Raw genomic sequence first — 17,783 nt, 5'->3', positions numbered from 1 at the left:
ATCTCAAAGCCTTGAGATCAACATGATAGGCTCAAGTCTAAGAAGAATCAAAGTAATACTAAGATTCACAAAATGAGTTTCAACATGCTCCATTTCATATTCATCTAACATACTCATGCTAAGTTCAATTCACAACATCTCAACAAGTTACAACTAGCTTTATCACTAACATAATATCTCATGAAGATGTCAACTAGAATTTCATAAACTAGAGTTCATTACAACACAAGCTAAGGTCATAGCATACAAGCCAAATCCCAACTACATATCCAATTGGTACAAATTGACAGCAACTCTTATCTAGACCCGGATCACCACTCTAATCTCTCTCGATCTCAGTTCTTCATGGTCTTCCCGGACTCATTCCAGTCCCACCTATTGTCATGCACACATACAAACAAGACAATAGCCGGAGAGACTCCGGTGAGAATTTAATCCCAGTATAAAACAACATACATGCATAAACTCAAGTAATTCAACTTGAAGCATAATACCAATCATTCAACAAATAAGACTCAAGGCAACTTAAGGCATAGTAATTCAACATGCTATTAATCAAGTTGCAAACGTTGTATTCAAGCAAGACATGCTATCAACTCTTCAAACAATCATGCAATATTTCAACTTAAACAAATAATAGAAACTCATCTATTAAAATCAAAAGCAATGCATGATTTAAAATCGGTTATCATATCGGTATCGGTTCTCGTTTTGGGATCCCTAGGAAAGAAACACATCAACCCATCCACCTACTCTCCCTTCGAGGTAATGTTGAGTGCTTATTCCCGGACTTTGGTCCACTATATTGAGCGTCAAACGGAAGGGATAACTCACTCACCTAGCCGTCAAACGTTAGGGACAACTCGATCACCTAAACTTCTCAATATACGTCCAAACGTCCTATGATTATATCTGGGCAACTCAGCCCTCAAATCTCGAAAGAAAGTTGGCCCAATATGAATGCAACAAACTCAAATGCATCAATTCAAGACCAACAATATGAATTAGATCAAGTAAGTAATCATAAAAGCATCTATTAACAATAGAAGCACAAAGTATGTGGTTTTAGAAAGGAATACTCAATAAATTCATATTGAGTGTGCAAGCCCTTTCTTTAGAGGTTGTCTTATACCTTTCAATCTTGGTTTTCAAACTCTTCAACTCTAGTGAAGCAATACAACAAGTCCCTTGTAAAAATCTGCTCAACCATCCATCACTCTTCAAGTCATAAAGTGCACAAACTTTGATCAATTCTTTCTCGGTTCGACGCTGAACTTTCCAAGCTCGATGTCCCCTGTTTTCAATCTGAAAATACATCATATATATTCAAGAACATCAGCAAGAACTCAAACCATGTTCAGCTCAATCAAAGATATCACAAATCAACTCAATTCTTGACTCGACGACATGACGATAGAAATTCGGCAATCGTAACTCATTTCTATCTATTCTATCCATCCTATAAATTTCATATAGAACTCAAACCAGCAGAATATATCATATACCAACATATTCAGATGGTAAAACTTCCGAATAAGCTGCTGAAAATCTGTAGCAATCGCAAACAACAACTATTCTTCGGTTCAACTTCGATATCGTAACATATATATATCGATCTTCCTCTCTTAGCCAACAAATATCAGTATTAAAACCATCATAACCCAGCATAATAAAAGCATACAAATCTCGAGTATAAGCTGGAATTTCATGGCAAATCCAAACGACATTCAATCGTCGAACCGGTTTCGATATCACAATGCATAGAAGCTCTAGAACATCAACACATGATCAATATGATTTCTGCCCCATATCAAAATTTCGAAATCATAATAAAGCTTATCAATACTTACATCAATTGATAGCCCTTCTCACAAGGATTTCGGAACACTTTTCGGAATTGAATTCGGATGAACGAATCAAAAGTTATCACACTTTGAAAATCAATTTTAAAGAAGAGGATGAAGCCTCTCGATTTCTTGGCTAAGAAAGATGATATTCTGCTGAAAACATACATGATACACGTTCAATACTGTAAAGAGGGCAAGTGTCCAAGTCAAATTCCATTTTTTGCACTTTGGCCCCTCAAATCTTCACTATTTGCAAATCGATCCTCAGCAAACCTTTTTAATTCAATTTCAGTCCTAAATAATTTAAGAATATTAGAATTTAATTCCAAACTCCAAAATTCTCAAATTAAATATACTCGTATTAAAATTAAATAAATCTCGAATTAATTCAATTAATCCCGGGCGTTACACTATGAATAGCAATGTACAATACCTACATGCAGATGATTCAAAACGATGGATATAGCCACCACAATGTTTTTCTTCTGCGGCTAAATAATATTTATTTATATATTGAATTACCAGCCGTTTATATATTTGGTTAGCAGCCGTTGGTTTAATTCACATCAAATGTCCTTTTAATTACCCTCAATAATAGTTAACAAATAATAATTAATGCACACATTATCATTTATTATAATTATAATTATAATAATACAATGTATCTAATACGGAATACGAAACGACACGCATTATCGGAAACCCGAAATAACTAATTCGAGCAAAACAGAGTTGACTAATAATTAATGCACATATTATCATATCATTTATTATTATGTATTTATAAATTATAATACAGTGACATAAGGGCAAAATGGGTAAGTAGACAATATGAAGGACAAATTTGTAAATACACAATTGAGAAAATTATTCATGCTTTTAAAAGAGTAATTTTAATTACCCTCAATAATAGTTAACTAATAATAATTAATGCACGCATTATCATTTATTATAATTATAATTATAATTATACAATGTATCTAATACGGAATACGAAATGACACGCATTATCGGAAACCCGAAATAACTAATTCGAGCAAAACAGAGTTGACTAATAATTAATGCACATATTATCATATCATTTATTATTATGTATTTATAAATTATAATACAGTGACATAAGGGTAAAATGGATAAGTAGACAATATGAAAGACAAATTTGTAAATACACAATTGAGAAAATTATTCATGCTTTTAAAAGAGTAATAGATTGATCCCTATGTGTGTTCCGTTAATTTATACTTTCAATTGACGGAAGTACCAAATGAGTAAAAAATTGAGAAGATTCGGGACTAAATCGGGTCACAAAAAAAATTTGGGACTAAATCGAAAAACAACCAAATGATTTAGAACCAAACCGAGAATTTTTCCGAACAAAACCAACAATGAGGGACGTAAATGAGAAAACTGAGAAACTATAGGGACGTAATAATGTATTATCACCTTTGACGCCATAACCATAATATTCTCTCATAGATAATTGTTACTTAAATCCTAATTTGATCGAAAATTACCATTAAAAATGTAAAAATAATTATAATACGTAAAAAAAATTGTGTTTACTCCTTTCATTTTTTAAGAGAATACAACACAAACATCCAAGGCCCATGACACTAAATGGAAGCTGCTGTAAGGCCTTCACCCATCAATTCCTTCTCACTGAAAAGATCTTTCTGAACTGGAATGTCTTGCATCTGCTGCGATGCAACAACATCTGCTATAGCTTTTCTAGCAGTGCTAGTCTTGTCGTCCTCGTCCGCTGCCTGGTCTTTCTCTGCATCACCATCTTTTTGCTCATCTTCTTCTTCCTTGGGAGGTGGAACGAAAAATGGTATTTTACCTCTCTGCCAGTCGTGGAGAACCATCTTTGCAGCTGTCATGTAGTCGGGTTCACCGCCCTATAAAAACAGATAACACCAGACAGCTATCAGTACACAACTACCAATAAGTAAAAGGAATATCGTAGTGATTGTGCACGATTTCTACTTGTTTGTAAGCTGGTCAACAATGTTCTTTTGCAACTTGGTAAATCATTCTGGCCAAGCGGATGCAGGTTCCCGGTAAGTGACAGCAATTGTGTCAAAGAAGACAGCATTTAACCTAGGTAAAAGTTTGTGCCTCTTCATGGTTTTAAGATTGTTGATAATAGCTAAACACGTGTAGACCCGACCAGGCGACCACAGTTCTCTTCGAACTATGGAACCGTAACCAAGATCGTAAATTAATTTATGATTTTAGACTCTGCAGTAGACAGACAACTTCCTATAGTTTGAATTACTTGATCACCATGAACTAAATCTAATCCCTAATTTTTATTTTTAATAAAGTGCTAAAATTCACAACATTTTGTAAGAACATTGTTACATAATTAAATTTATTTAATTTAATCATCCCTTGGAATAGATTTCAGATCAGCAAACTGCTTTCACTTGATTGTTAATAATTTAAAGGAATGGATTTCAGATCAGTTTTCTAGCCATACCTGCACCCGTACCGAAAGAAACATAATCTGGAATTTAGTATTACCTTCAGAAGTTTCCCAGTTGACTTGCATAGCTGAACAAGAAAGTCATTTTCATCCTCCCTGAAGACAAAGAAGGGTTAAAGCTGTGCGAAGTTTTTTATTTTAATAGGTTAATAAAATTTGAACATTTCCGACATCGTTTTTCTCTTCCACAACATGACTATCCCTTATATAATTATTCAGACACATTACAGGGGTAAAGAACAAGATAGCACAAACTAGGAGGGATAAAGAGATAAACTTCAATATAATTTACTGTTGAATAATACTACTTCTAGTTTGATGGCATATAATTAAAAGCATATTTTCGGATGTCTTGTATGATAATTAATATATTTGTTCTAGTCCAGTGGCGTATAATTGAGAGTGTACCAATCATTTATCTTGTATGCTCTCACAAGGTGCTCCTTTTTTACACGGTTAAGAACTTCGCCGATATGCTCAGAGGCATCCTGTAAATTTGTCACGCGTACCTGGAGACACGGTGAATCAACATCAACATTTAACAAATGAGGCATATGGAGAGTATACATACGCTTTTAAGAGTTATAGTATACAAGCATTCGAAGCATAGAATATAGATCTGACAGATATGAGCCACTACATGCTAGTAAAAGGATAAAATCTGTTGGAACCCATTGCATTCAATTTACATGATTTTTGTTATGACTCACGTCAAATACCGATTCGAGATTATAAAACCAAATGAACAATGGAACAGAAATGACTATTTTGTATTAGGAAGCACGTAAATCCCAGAGGCAACCCTCTGTACAAAATGGAACTCCCTAGCTAAGTGCTAGTTACTCTCTTTACAAGAAATCAAATCTCTAATGCCCTCTCATACCAACTAACTGCTATTATATATTCTCTTCCCCTTCACGTGTGTTTCGTTTGTTTCTCCTAACATACACTTTGATTGTCTTGGGCTTTTCATCTTCAGTCTCACTTGGGCCCTTTGAATTTGATGTTCCTGGGCCCAATGGGTCAAGATCTTGCATATTTGAATCTGGGCTCATAACAGTACCGGCCTCCTCAAAAATCGCCTTGTCCTCAAGACGAAATTCAGGAAATTGTCTTTGGAAATTTCCCAGGTTCTCCCAAGCTTCCTCATCAGTTCGTCCCTTCTATCGTACTAGGAGCTGTTGATAGGGCTGCCCTGCTATGTGTTTAATCCGCCCTGCTTACACCTCATCAGGTTCAAATGTCATGAATAAATCAGTGTCCAGTTCATCTGGTAATCTGATCTCGACATCATGGTTACCCACTGCTTGTTTCAAACATGAGACATGAAAGACCGGATGTACCCTAGACCCCTCAGGTAACTGTAAACTGTAAGCCACTGTCCCCACCTTCTTTCCAATCTTAAAAGCCCATAAAATCTGGCAGCTAACTTCTGAAAAACTCTTGTGCAAATCGAGTTTTGTCGATGTGGTCGCAACTTCAAATACACCATATCACCTTCCTGATCTCTCCGCTTTTTGTTAGCCTGCTTCGTCATATGTTGTTGAGCACTTTCAAGATTATATTTCAGCAGCCTTAATAGCTCATCTCTATCCCACAAGGCCTGCGATACAGCTGCTACCACTGTCTCGCCCGGAAGAAATCGAATCATGGCAGGTGGTTTGCATCCATATACCACTTCGAAAGGACTCATTCCTGTGGATGTGTGATAGGAGGTATTGTACCAATACTCGGCCCAATGCAGCCACTGAGCCCAATTCTTGGGTTGCTCCGAACAGAAGCAACGTAAATAAGTCTCAACGCACTTATTCAATGCCTCACTCTGTCCATCGGTTTCCGGGTGATATGAAGCACTCATTTTCAGTTGAGTCCCTTGCACCCTGAAGAGTTCGGACCAAAAAAGACTCATAAATACAGCATCCCTATCACTCCCAATCGTCTTTGGAACTCTATGCAATTTCACCACGTTTTTTATAAACACACCGCCACTGTACTAGCTTTGTAGGGATGTTTCAATAAAAGAACGTGTCCATACTTGGACAACCTGTCGATCACAACAAAGATAACATCATATCCCTTTAACTTTGGAAGCCCAGTAATAAAATCCATTGCTAAATCCTCCCAAATCATCACTGGAATAGCCAAAGGTTGTAGCAAACCCGCTGGGTTTGGTGGCTTCATACTTTTGTTGCTGACAATTACACATTCAGCCACAAACTGACGGACATCCTTTTTCATTCCTTTCCAAAAGAAATTACTCGCCACTCTTTTATACATTCGTAATGCCCTGGAATGGCCTCCAACTGGTGTGGTATGAAATTCATTTAACAACTTGGAAACCCACTGCGACGAACGGGGAACTACCAATCTGCCTTTGTGCAACAAACACTCGTTGACTAATCGATAATGTGTGCAGCCCTCATTATCCTCCCGGAGCTTATCAATAATTTTCCGCAGTTCTGGATCTTCCCACACTGCCTTCTTAACTTCATTTATCTCAACCCATTCTGCTTTTGTTAAAACACCCAAGCCGCCTCTGTCCTCTCTCCGTGACAAAGCATCTGCTGCTCCATTATCCATACCAGCCTTATGCTTAATTTCAAACTCATAGCCGAGCAGTTTGGCCAACCAATATTGTTGGTCTGGAGTGGTTATGCGTTGCTGAAGGAGGCTTCGTAATGGTTTATGGTCCGTGAGCACTATAAACTTGTGCCCCAAAAGGTAATGACGCCAATGTTGTACCGCCAAAACCAAAGCCATTAGCTCTCTTTCATAGGTTGATTTTGTTAAAGCTCGATCGGCCAGCGCCTTGCTGTAGTAGGCAACAGGTCTGCCTTCTTGTGTCAATACAACCCCTAGACCAACTCTCGATGCATCACACTCAACCACAAACTCCTCATTTTGCAATGCCGGAGCAGTAATAAGTGTATTTTTAAGCTTAACAAATGCATCCTCTGCCAAATCGTTCCAGCAAAAATTGTTTTTCTTTAGCTGGTCGGTAAGAGGTCTTGCAATCTTTCCATAGTCTCGAATGAACTTCCTGTAGTAACCAGTCAACCCAAGAAATCCTCTCAAAGCCTTTGTGTTTTGTGGTCTCGGCCAACGACTAATGCTTTCGATTTTGTTTGGATCCACCATCACCCTCTGGTCAGTGATAATATGTCCCAAGTATTCAACTTGACTCAACCCAAAGTGACACTTTTTTTTATTCAAAACAAGCATGTTACGCACCAACACATCCAACACCGTTTTCACATGCATAAAGTGTTCCTCCCATCCTTTACTATAAATCAATATGTCATCAAAAAAGACTAGCACAAATTTCCTCAGATAAAGCCGAAATACCTCATTCATCGTGGCTTGGAATGTTGCTGGAGCGTTTTTCAGTCCAAAGGGCATTACTATAAATTCATAATGCCCTTTGTGCGTTCGAAACGCTATTTAGGAATGTCCTGAGGTTGAACACGAATCTGATGATACCCGACTTGAGATCCAACTTTGAAAAGTATTTAGCCCCATGCAATTCATCAAACAACTCTTCAACCACCGGAATTGGGTATTTGTCGTAGATCGTAATATCGTTTAAGGCCCTGTAATCAACACAGAAACGCCAGCTGCCATCCTTCTTTTTCACCAAAATAACAGGACTGGATTACGGGCTGCCACTGGGTTGTATGACACCCGATTTGAGCATGACTCGCACCATGCGTTTTATCTCGTCCTTTTGGTGGTGGGCGTAGCGATATGGCCTCACAAAAACCGGTCAACATCCCTCTTTAATGTTAATAGCATGATCATGTTTTCGTCGAGGTGGCAAGTCGATAAGTTCTTGAAACACCCCTTCATATTTAGCGAGGAGACTGGCCATATCCCCATGTAAATTTCCTTGCTCTGCCTCCAGTTTGCTTCCCCCACTGTCATTCCACTTTACTGAAACTGCCCCACAAAATTCCACCTCCCGTACTTTAGCAATTGACTTGAGAGATACCACGGATCTACTAAGTGTCAAATCCCCCCGTAGAAGCATCGTCTGCCCTTTCCAAGTGAATCTCATCTACATATAGGCCCAGTTCAGCATGACATCGCCTAATGTGCGTAGCCAGTCAACTCCTAAAATGAGATCAAGCCCACCCAATTCAAACAAATACCCTTCGATTTGTATCTGGCAAAGACCCAAATCGACTTCCAAATCTTTACACATCCCTTGACCTGCTACGCGAGCCCCATCGCCAAGACACACGCCAAATCGTACTTCCTCATCCACCTTAATCCCCAAATCAGTGATCAAGCTTCTCGAGATGAAGTTGTGGCTGGCGCCACTATCCACCATTGCCACCACATCTCGGCCCGCCACTTTCGCTTTCATTTTCAACGTCTATGGTTGATTAATTCCACTGACAGAATACAATGGTAATTCCAAAGTGTTGTACTCGGTGGTAGGAGTTTCCTCACGTTTCAATCTCACCCTCTTGATGACCAATTTCCTCCCCAGCTGCCCCCTGTTCGAGCTCGCATGTTTCCCCATCTTCCTCGGCCAGAATGGTTACCTTTAAACTCTTATTCACACAACGATGCATAGGATGGTATGGTTCCCCACATTTAAAACACAACCCCTTCTCCCTCCTGTGCAAATACTCTTCGTGTGTTACTATCCGTCCCTCACGGTTCCTCTGTATCGGAGCCTTAGATATTCCGCCATTGTTCCCACCAAGATTTGATCGCGATCCCCCACTGTAAGCTATCGTAGCTAGCGGCCGACATTGATACCCTTCTCCTGGACTCGCCGCCTTCCCGACAATCTGTGGTTGGGGATGATTAAATGGGCGATCCTTATCAGTGATGTGAGCTGGATTAGCCCAACCTGTATTCATGGGCCTTCTCTGTTCTTAACCCATACTTAGCCGAATTCGACTTTTTCCCCGATCCAACACCTTCCCAAACAACTCCACCTCCAGCCCTCTGGCCAACATCATCGCGCGATCCACCGTTCGCGGATTATGAACGATCATTCGCCGACGAATCTCATCCCGCAATCCACTCAGAAAATACCCCAGACAGCTGCGCGACCAATACCTCAAAGTGTTCAATATAAGTTTCAATCGGTTGATGTCCCTGTTTCAGCGATGCCATCAATTCAAATGGGTTAGCATCATACCCCCGTATCGTTTAATTAATTCTTCAGCAAATCGGTCCCACTTCATGTTGGGAATCCTTGCCTTCATCCAGCGGAACCAATGGACGGTGGATCCCTGCATACAAACGTAAGCCAACTTGAGTCGACATTCGATCGGAGTTTCATGAACGTCGAAGTATTGCTCCACCTTCCCAGCCAGCCCATCGGATCCTTGCCGTCAAAACCCGATAATTCAATCCTCTTTAACCCTTCTCATCTCCTCCTTCTCCTGTCTACCATCATCTCCTCCTGGCCCCTCTTCCTTTCGATTGTCAATAAGTGTAACACCACCCTGTCCCTTGAGCAACTGCTCCATCAACACCTTCAGATCATTAAAACCTCCGAGAGTTTGATCAAGTTTATCTAGCCTGCCTTGCACCTGTAGCATACTTTCCTGCAACCCATTCACTGATCGTTCCATCGTTTCAAACTTCGCATCGTTTCGTGTGTTGGCCATTGCCGTCGACCGTTCTTCGGATCCGGCAGGTCGGACCAATGTTATGACTCACGTCAATTACCGATTCGAGATTATAAAACCAAATGAACAATGGAACAGAAATGACTATTTTGTATTAGGAAGCACGTAAATCCCCGAGGCAACCCTCTCTACAAAATGGAACTCCCTAGCTAAGTGCTAGTTACTCTCTTTACAAGAAATCAAATCTCTAATGCCCTCTCATACCAACTAACTGCTATTATATATTCTTTTCCCCTTCACGTGTGTTTCGTTTGTTTCTCCTAACATACACTTTGATTGTCTTGGGCTTTTCATCTTCAGTCTCACTTGGGCCCTTTGAATTTGATGTTCCTGGGCCCAATGGGTCAAGATCTTGCATATTTGAATTTGGGCTCATAACAATTTTATAAAAGGCAAATGCGCTTGGAGCAACAAGTGTGCTCATGCAGAGGGATGTCAATGTAACTAAAGGACTATAAACAAATTTCACAAGTCACCACGAGTTCGGAATTGAAAGATTTTGAATGAAGTTGGAAATAGATATTGTATTTCGTAGATTATAAACCAAACAAACAATACCCTATTATTTTCATTTTCACCATTTTCAAAACTCAAATTTAGAAATACTTCACCCAGTACTATAAACATTAAAAATGTAGCTACTGGAGAGCAACAACTGGCTTCGATGGTAGAACGGTTGAAATGCGACGTTTGGGCTATTTTACGACCTAAAATAATTTGAGTTGCACCGTTATCCTCAACTATAAATTTAGCAATGCGAGAAGCTATAGGATCCTTGTCCTAAAATTGGTATCAGAGCTAAATTCATTTGTTAGATGTCGGTGTTATAAATTTGTACGATTGTTAAGGAGGATTGTTGTGAAACAACAATTGCTTCAAACGATAGAGCAATCGAAATATAGTACTTTGACTGATACATGGTTTGAAAAGATCTGAGTATACTAAAATGTCAAATATTTCATCCTAGAACAAGTGTCATGTAACAATTCAACATTATCTCACATAACACGACCCATACCATCAATAAAATAGATTATCACATTCTATTATACATTTTTTCAAAGGCACATTTACCTAAATTGATATCCCTGAAAATGCCTGAGATAAAGCCAAACATATCCCAAGTTTTGTACATAAATTAAAAAAATCATTTCATGTTTATGATTCATCATTAGGAAAACTTGACATGATGGTTTGTGATCTTGTATATTTCTTAAGAGGGTAAATCATAAATGGTTGTGAGTGGATCAGGTGGACGAGCTAAGAAACAAAATTGAACCTTATCACATACATAAATAGCCTGCCCAGGTCAATCAACCCACGCATTAGCCTGCTTGGATTTCTGAACATGATTGGCAGCTATAATACTACAACGATTTACATAGATAAACTTTAAGTCACGTGAAATCCAAATGAAATAGCAGAATTTGAATGTTTGGTGAACTACATGCACTTAAATGGAAAAAAATATTTAGCTCACTTCATAAACTCAACCCATCTCTTAGACTACAAACCAGAAGGATTCAAATTTGAGATTAAGGACCATAGACACCTAAAATGAAAAAAATAAGTAGCCAATTTAAAAACTTATATTGTCTCGTAATGTACACAGCCTCCTCTCGGTCCCTCTTCCTCGGTCGCAAAATAAGATGAAGAGTTATAATTAAACTAGAGAGACGGAGATGATAAGAATTATTATCTCAATGCAATTTAAAGATGGTAGTATTTCTAAGTTCTAGAAATTGATCAATAAGCCTTTTTGAAACTATTCTTCTAATGTGGTTGTGTTACTATAATCATGGTCAGTTAAGTATCAGCACCAGCGATAATCTCATCTGTGTTGGGCCAGTGGCACACTTCATGGATCAACATTCACATGTAAAGTTAAACCAAACATTCTTGGCCTGTGTACTTATATTTTTAAAAGTAGCAGATTTTTTTTAGTTAATTGTTTACACGAAACATACTTATGATCAGCTCGTCATTGATTTGAATCAAGTTTGTTACAAATAAAGAACCAACATAAAAATTATTAGATGACTCTCAAAGTTGAACTTACCACACCCTTCAAGACTATATCTGAATCAGTATCCTTGTTCTGATAAACAACACCGGGGCAATCAATAAGAAAGATCCTCTTTGTGAGTGTTATGTATTGCCAAACTTTAGTCTCTCCAGGAATAGGTGCAACCTTGCAAACCTAATCATTCAAAAGGTATAAACCAAGGGGATGTCATTGATTGATGGCAATCCAATAAGCAAGCAAAATGAAACCTTTATCAGTTAATAATGAAGAAAATGGCAACTGAATTACCAAAACAAACGGCCCTCGACTTCTATAATGTCCTGTGCAAATGACTAAATATTACATTATGATGCTATCAAGGGAACATTCATGAGAGGTTTATAGATGGGAAAATTTTAGGTGAAAATTGTTTGATTGTTTTGATTTTTATCATCACTCCACACCCATGAACCAGTCTGTCGCAAGTAACTAAATAAAATCAACGACAAATGAAATTCAATGTGGAATGTTACTCATAAATAGATACTGAAACAAAGCACAAACACTTTTCAACCAGAAATAAATATATGAAATCTAAAGAAAAAAGGTAATCAAGCACATTATCATAATTAAACCAATGTGTCTAAAAAAAATGCTCATTCCTCTAACAGGTAAATCAAATTATGCAACTATCTGGTATATGAATTCATATATAATAGATTCACCAAAAAGTGTCTCTTAGCGAACTGCGTAAAATAAGCCCAGTCCTAGGCACATCTTTGGAAAGTTCAAGAAATGATGACCAAGTAGATTCTAAAGCAAAGGGAAAAAGAATAACAAATAACTGTCATTAATTAATTAAATCAAATCAAAATATCCAAATGCAATCATTACCCAATATTGAAAATGGGACAGCATAAAGAAACATTACATTTTTGGTACGAAGAGTGTTGATAACTGATGATTTTCCGACGTTAGGATATCCAACAAATCCCACAGATATAGCTTGCTTGTCACTTTTTAAACGGGAAAACTGTCTCAACACTGAAAGAAGGGGACCCTATAAGTGAGAAAAAAATTGAATTCAATTCAAGCAAATAAATTCAAAATGCTATCAGAAAACTGCATAAATAACCACTAACACAAACAGAAAATGAGAATTATTCAGAGGTTGTCATGAAATTGCCCAGTGGAAATCTATCATACATGTTATTTTGACGCATGGGCTGACAACTGATTGATAATTTTCTTTTCATTCTTTAAACCCAATAACTATGAAACAACCATTTGATCAATTAATGAATTTGTATCACCCACAAATCAATTACAACTATCAAAATAAAAATACTTCTCGTTCTATTAATTAGTTCGGAAAAGCTTCATCAACCCCAACCTATCATACCATTTCTAAAAGGTAATGATAGCAAATGAGCCTTAAGGAAAATATGGACCATCTACAAACTTTATCTTAGTTATATGTAAAGGGTGTGATAATAGATAATGCGTGAGATACTTCTAAACCAACCACCACTAAGTGGCCCTGATGGCCTGCAACTTGCAAGTCAAGATACGGCAGGAAATGAATGAAGCAAAACATTTTTTTTTTGGGTTTGCATTAGTTCTCACAGGAACTTCAAGGTTAAAAGTGGCATACCTTGCCCATTGATTTGTTTATGCTTGCATGAAAGGCAAGAGAAGGGTATTCCTTGGACAGAACTCTGAGCCATCCTTTTGTTGCCCAAGTTGGAATTAAATCACACTGAGAATGAAAGGCATTTAAGCATACAGAGCCTTAAAAATTAACAAAAGAAATTTACCAACAGTCAAATAGGTATGAACCTTGTTTAATAACAAAATCATGTGCTTATGCTTGCAATGCTCCTTCAGGTGTTTCTCCAAATGATAGCACCTTGTGCCTTGGGGATCTCTCGCGTCTAAAACCTGCCACAGGAACTCAATAAGTGGCAAGTGCTAGAAAAATAATGTTCCAATGACAGAAAACAACAAGAGTCAACTGGATTTTAGCACTTGCATACGTGCTAAAATTGGAGTGAAGAAATAAAATTACAGCAGAACAAACACAAAAACAAAAGGATACATGTCTGTTTGTTTTTATATTTTTAGTAACTAATCACACTGCTTGAAAAATAACGATATCTTTTAAACTTAGATTACACTTGGTAGCCAGCATCACTCACATGGTTTTATTCAATCCAGGCCAAATCTTGGATATTGATATAACAAACAAAAAATACTTTAGAATGTGCAAAAATTGGTAGAAGAGCTAATTAGCAATTAGAGAATAGTTGTTATTTGCCTGCTTACCTGGACAACAACATCCGAAGAGTCTATCACTTTGTACAGCTCTCCCCATATGCGTTTGCTTTGACCTTTTTCAAACATTGTGTGCCGGACAAGATCTCTGAATCCATCGTCACCTGCTTCAGCAGGTTCACCAACACCTTGCTTTTCTTTAAATGCATCTGTAAAGAAGACTTCATGCATGATTAGGAATGTGTTGAACTGCTGAAACAAAAAATCATAGCCAATCGAAATAAGCATATCCTTAAAAGTCAGATAGAGTGAAAGACCTAAAATATCCTAAACTGTCAAGACTGATACTAACCTTGAGAACCACTGGCCCTCGTGACCAATGATTCATAATCTGATGCCACCAACACTGGCCGTTTCCTCTTTGTCTTGGGACCAAAACAATCGGCAAAAGGCTCCTTATCAAGAAGATGAACTCTTGCTTGCTTAAAACACATCCACAAGAGAAGGATAGATTCAGCAGACAAAAAACCTCAAGCAAATAAATTAATAGCAATGTCTGATATTCATTGTGAAAAAAAAATAAGAGAGGTGTGTATTGCCATCCAGACCTTTTGATGATCATTTAGAAGGGACAGAGGCAGTTTTCTTTCTTTTAAAAGGACATTGTAGCTGCTCGAAAGACGACTTTGAAGCTCCTCCCGGAAATATTCAAGTTCTTTCTGATTTACAACTCGGGTGTTGCCTACGAAAGTAAATGCAACGACGTTAGATTTTGTTTCCTTTCTGTACAAGACTGCCCGATGACTTGAAAGCACAAGAAACAAAATTTCAAGTTCTAACAACAAAACGACCTTCAACAGGTATCCATCTTTTGGCCTGCTTAATTCTCTTTATTTTTACAGATTTACCCGTATAAATTTTCCACCAATATTATGAGTAAGAATTCACTACAGGCAGAAATCATTACTAGTTAATATAATAGCAGCTAAAATTTACAATTTTCAGATTATCTTTACGCGTCAATTTTGTCGCCAGGATTGGATTTTCTCAGAAGTAGCAAACCCTGTCTAGCTCATAATTCAACTTCAATAAAGTAAAAATTTATGAAGAATCACGTGGGTAACGAACAGACTACTGAAGTAAAAGGCAATGAAAAACGCACCAAACCAGCGGCGATCAGGCATAATTCGAGTAGAAGGCAACTCCTTGGACTGCAAATCGTGCTTCAGGATTTTCCCCTTGCTGTTGCGCGTCGGCCGTGTGTTGTACATCTTGAGCCGCCGCACTGTGGAGGCGCTCCTCCCATCCTTAGCTTTGTTATTGTTCCTATTAACATCAAGCGAATGCTTCGGTTTCCCGGAGACATTAACCGACCTTTCCTTCTTCTTCACCATTTTTCGCAGCTCACAGCAATGAGATTATTCCTGTACCTATTTGTACAACCCTAGGGATGGGATTTATAAATCATGCATTTCCCAGATTCTATTGGGCCGGTTTTTGTTTTACACCCGATGACCCGAACCCGAATTTTTCTTATACTTTAATTTAATACTTGTTAAAATAATTGTGTGTGTTAAGGAAAATAAGTTTTTTGGTCTAGTAACTTTACTTTTTTTGGGTTTTGGTTCATTAATTTTTCCGATGTGGATTTTGGTATACTAACTTTGCATTTTCAATATTTTTTGGTTCAAATGCATGCGTCAGCTTCTGATTGGTCCATGTCCATTTTGGACCAATCAGGAGTTGACATGTATACAGTTGGACCAAAAAACACTGAAAATGCAAAGTTAGTGTATCAAAACCAACATCAAAAATTTAATGGACCAAAACCAAAACATGGACAAGTTAATGAACCAAAACACGTTATCAGCACCATCGCTCGAAGGTTCTCTATAGTTTTTAAGCTCTAAATCTCAAGGAGAAGTAAAAATATTCAAAAAGTAAAAATAATTATTTTACTGTTTATTTATTCTTGTTATATATATATATATATATTAATATCTAATTATAATTAAATTATATATTTTGTTTAGACAATAGTGTGGCTCTGTCGATTGTTTAAATGAAATATATAGTTTAACACTAACATTTATTTTATCGCATCTAACATTTACTTTATCACATCTAACATATTAAATCATATATTTTGTGTAGGATAGTGTGGCTATAACGATTGTTCTAAATAAAATATTATGACTAAATCTAACATTTACTTAACATAATTTTTTATGTTTATGAATTATTATTGTATATATATTATAATATATTAATTATATTTATATAATTTCATGTTATTATTATATAAAATGATGTCTATGACACCACATTATAATAACGTGATATGATTATAAATTACTGCTTATATATTGTATTGTGTATATATATAGTAATTATATTTGTATAATTTTACACTATTATATAAAAGGAGTTTATGACACCTCATTATAATAATGTGGTATGATATACATAACTATTTAATTATCATTATCATTATATGCATCACATGATTATCATAAATTTTTATTCAACACCTAATCAATTTTTTTTACTCCCAACGGTCACAAACGGTAATAAACGGCTAGTTTTTGTCCTATAAATATGATCACTCAAACACATTTCAATCACACCAAAATTCACTCTTTCTCTCAAAATTATTTCTTCTCAAATTTTCCAAGATGAAGAAGATGCATTTTTCAAGACTATTTTTTTATAACTATTATGATCATCATATTCACAAGTCTTGTATGCATCGGTGATTATCCACCACGCATTTTTTCTCTATTTTTAAACATGTTTGTACTTATCGTTCTTCCATTATTTTGTATTGTCATATTAATGGAATTTAACTAATAAAATGCATTGTTATTTTTCTAGTACCATCATATCAAATTTGGCAAATCTTGAATTCGTCGCTCGATATCACGGGGAAAAATTATATGTCATGGACTCTCGATGTAGAAATGTATTTTGAGTCATTGGGTCTAAATGATACTATCAAAGAAAATAATATATCATCCTCACATGATAAAGCAAAAGCTATGATTTTCTTACGTCGACGTCTTGATTAAGGATTGAAATGTGAGTATCTCACAGAAAAAGATCCAATGATTTTATGGAAATGATTGAAAGAAAGATTTGAGCATATAAAAAAAGTTATACTTCCGACCGCCTGTGATGAATGGAATACGTTAAGATTCCAAGACTTTAAAAAAGTTAGTGATTATAACTCTGCGATGTATCGAATAGTCTCACAATTAAAATTTTGTAGACATGGGGTTACTGAAATGAAAATGCTTGAGAAAACATTTTTCACTTTCCACGCATCAAATATAACTGTACAACAACAGTTAGAGTGCATGGATTTTCGAGATATTCTGAAATCTGAACTCATCGCATGTCATCTTGTGGTGGAAAATAACAACGAATTATTGATGAAAAATCATCGGACCCGACCCACTGGATCAACGACATTTCCAGAAGCAAATTTCATAAGTAAAAATCAAAATCAAAATCAAAGT

General features: G+C 36.8%; 1 protein-coding gene across 1 annotated transcript; it reads right to left on the bottom strand.

Annotated features, from left to right (window-relative positions):
- Positions 1 to 3,237: 3,237 nt before the first annotated feature.
- On the bottom strand, positions 3,238 to 15,707 carry LOC140890833 (nuclear/nucleolar GTPase 2). Its single transcript, XM_073298947.1, has 11 exons — positions 15,428 to 15,707; positions 14,874 to 15,007; positions 14,618 to 14,747; positions 14,317 to 14,474; positions 13,831 to 13,932; positions 13,646 to 13,750; positions 12,923 to 13,051; positions 12,046 to 12,186; positions 4,744 to 4,844; positions 4,374 to 4,431; positions 3,238 to 3,745 (listed from the first exon to the last, which is right to left on the bottom strand). Exons 1-11 carry the CDS (start codon positions 15,657 to 15,659, stop codon positions 3,461 to 3,463), a joined length of 1,575 nt encoding a protein of 524 aa, XP_073155048.1. The 5' UTR covers positions 15,660 to 15,707; the 3' UTR covers positions 3,238 to 3,460.
- Positions 15,708 to 17,783: the final 2,076 nt, after the last annotated feature.

This window comes from Henckelia pumila, chromosome 1, assembly GCF_033568475.1.
Source record: "Henckelia pumila isolate YLH828 chromosome 1, ASM3356847v2, whole genome shotgun sequence".
NCBI classification, from domain to species: Eukaryota; Viridiplantae; Streptophyta; class Magnoliopsida; order Lamiales; family Gesneriaceae; genus Henckelia; species Henckelia pumila.
This window is presented reverse-complemented; position numbering and strand designations above follow the sequence as displayed.

What these genes read in the sequence shown, in the direction of transcription:
- LOC140890833 (XM_073298947.1), bottom strand. Translation starts at nt 15,659, where the DNA reads ATGGTGAAGAAGAAGGAAAGGTCGGTTAATGTCTCCGGGAAACCGAAG. An exon ending in TTCTAAATGATCATCAAAAG is followed by an intron (nt 14,748 to 14,873) that starts GTCTGGATGGCA and finishes ATGTGTTTTAAG; the next exon opens with CAAGCAAGAGTTCATCTTCT. An exon ending in ACACTCTTCGTACCAAAAAT is followed by an intron (nt 12,187 to 12,922) that starts GTAATGTTTCTT and finishes TTGAATGATTAG; the next exon opens with GTTTGCAAGGTTGCACCTAT.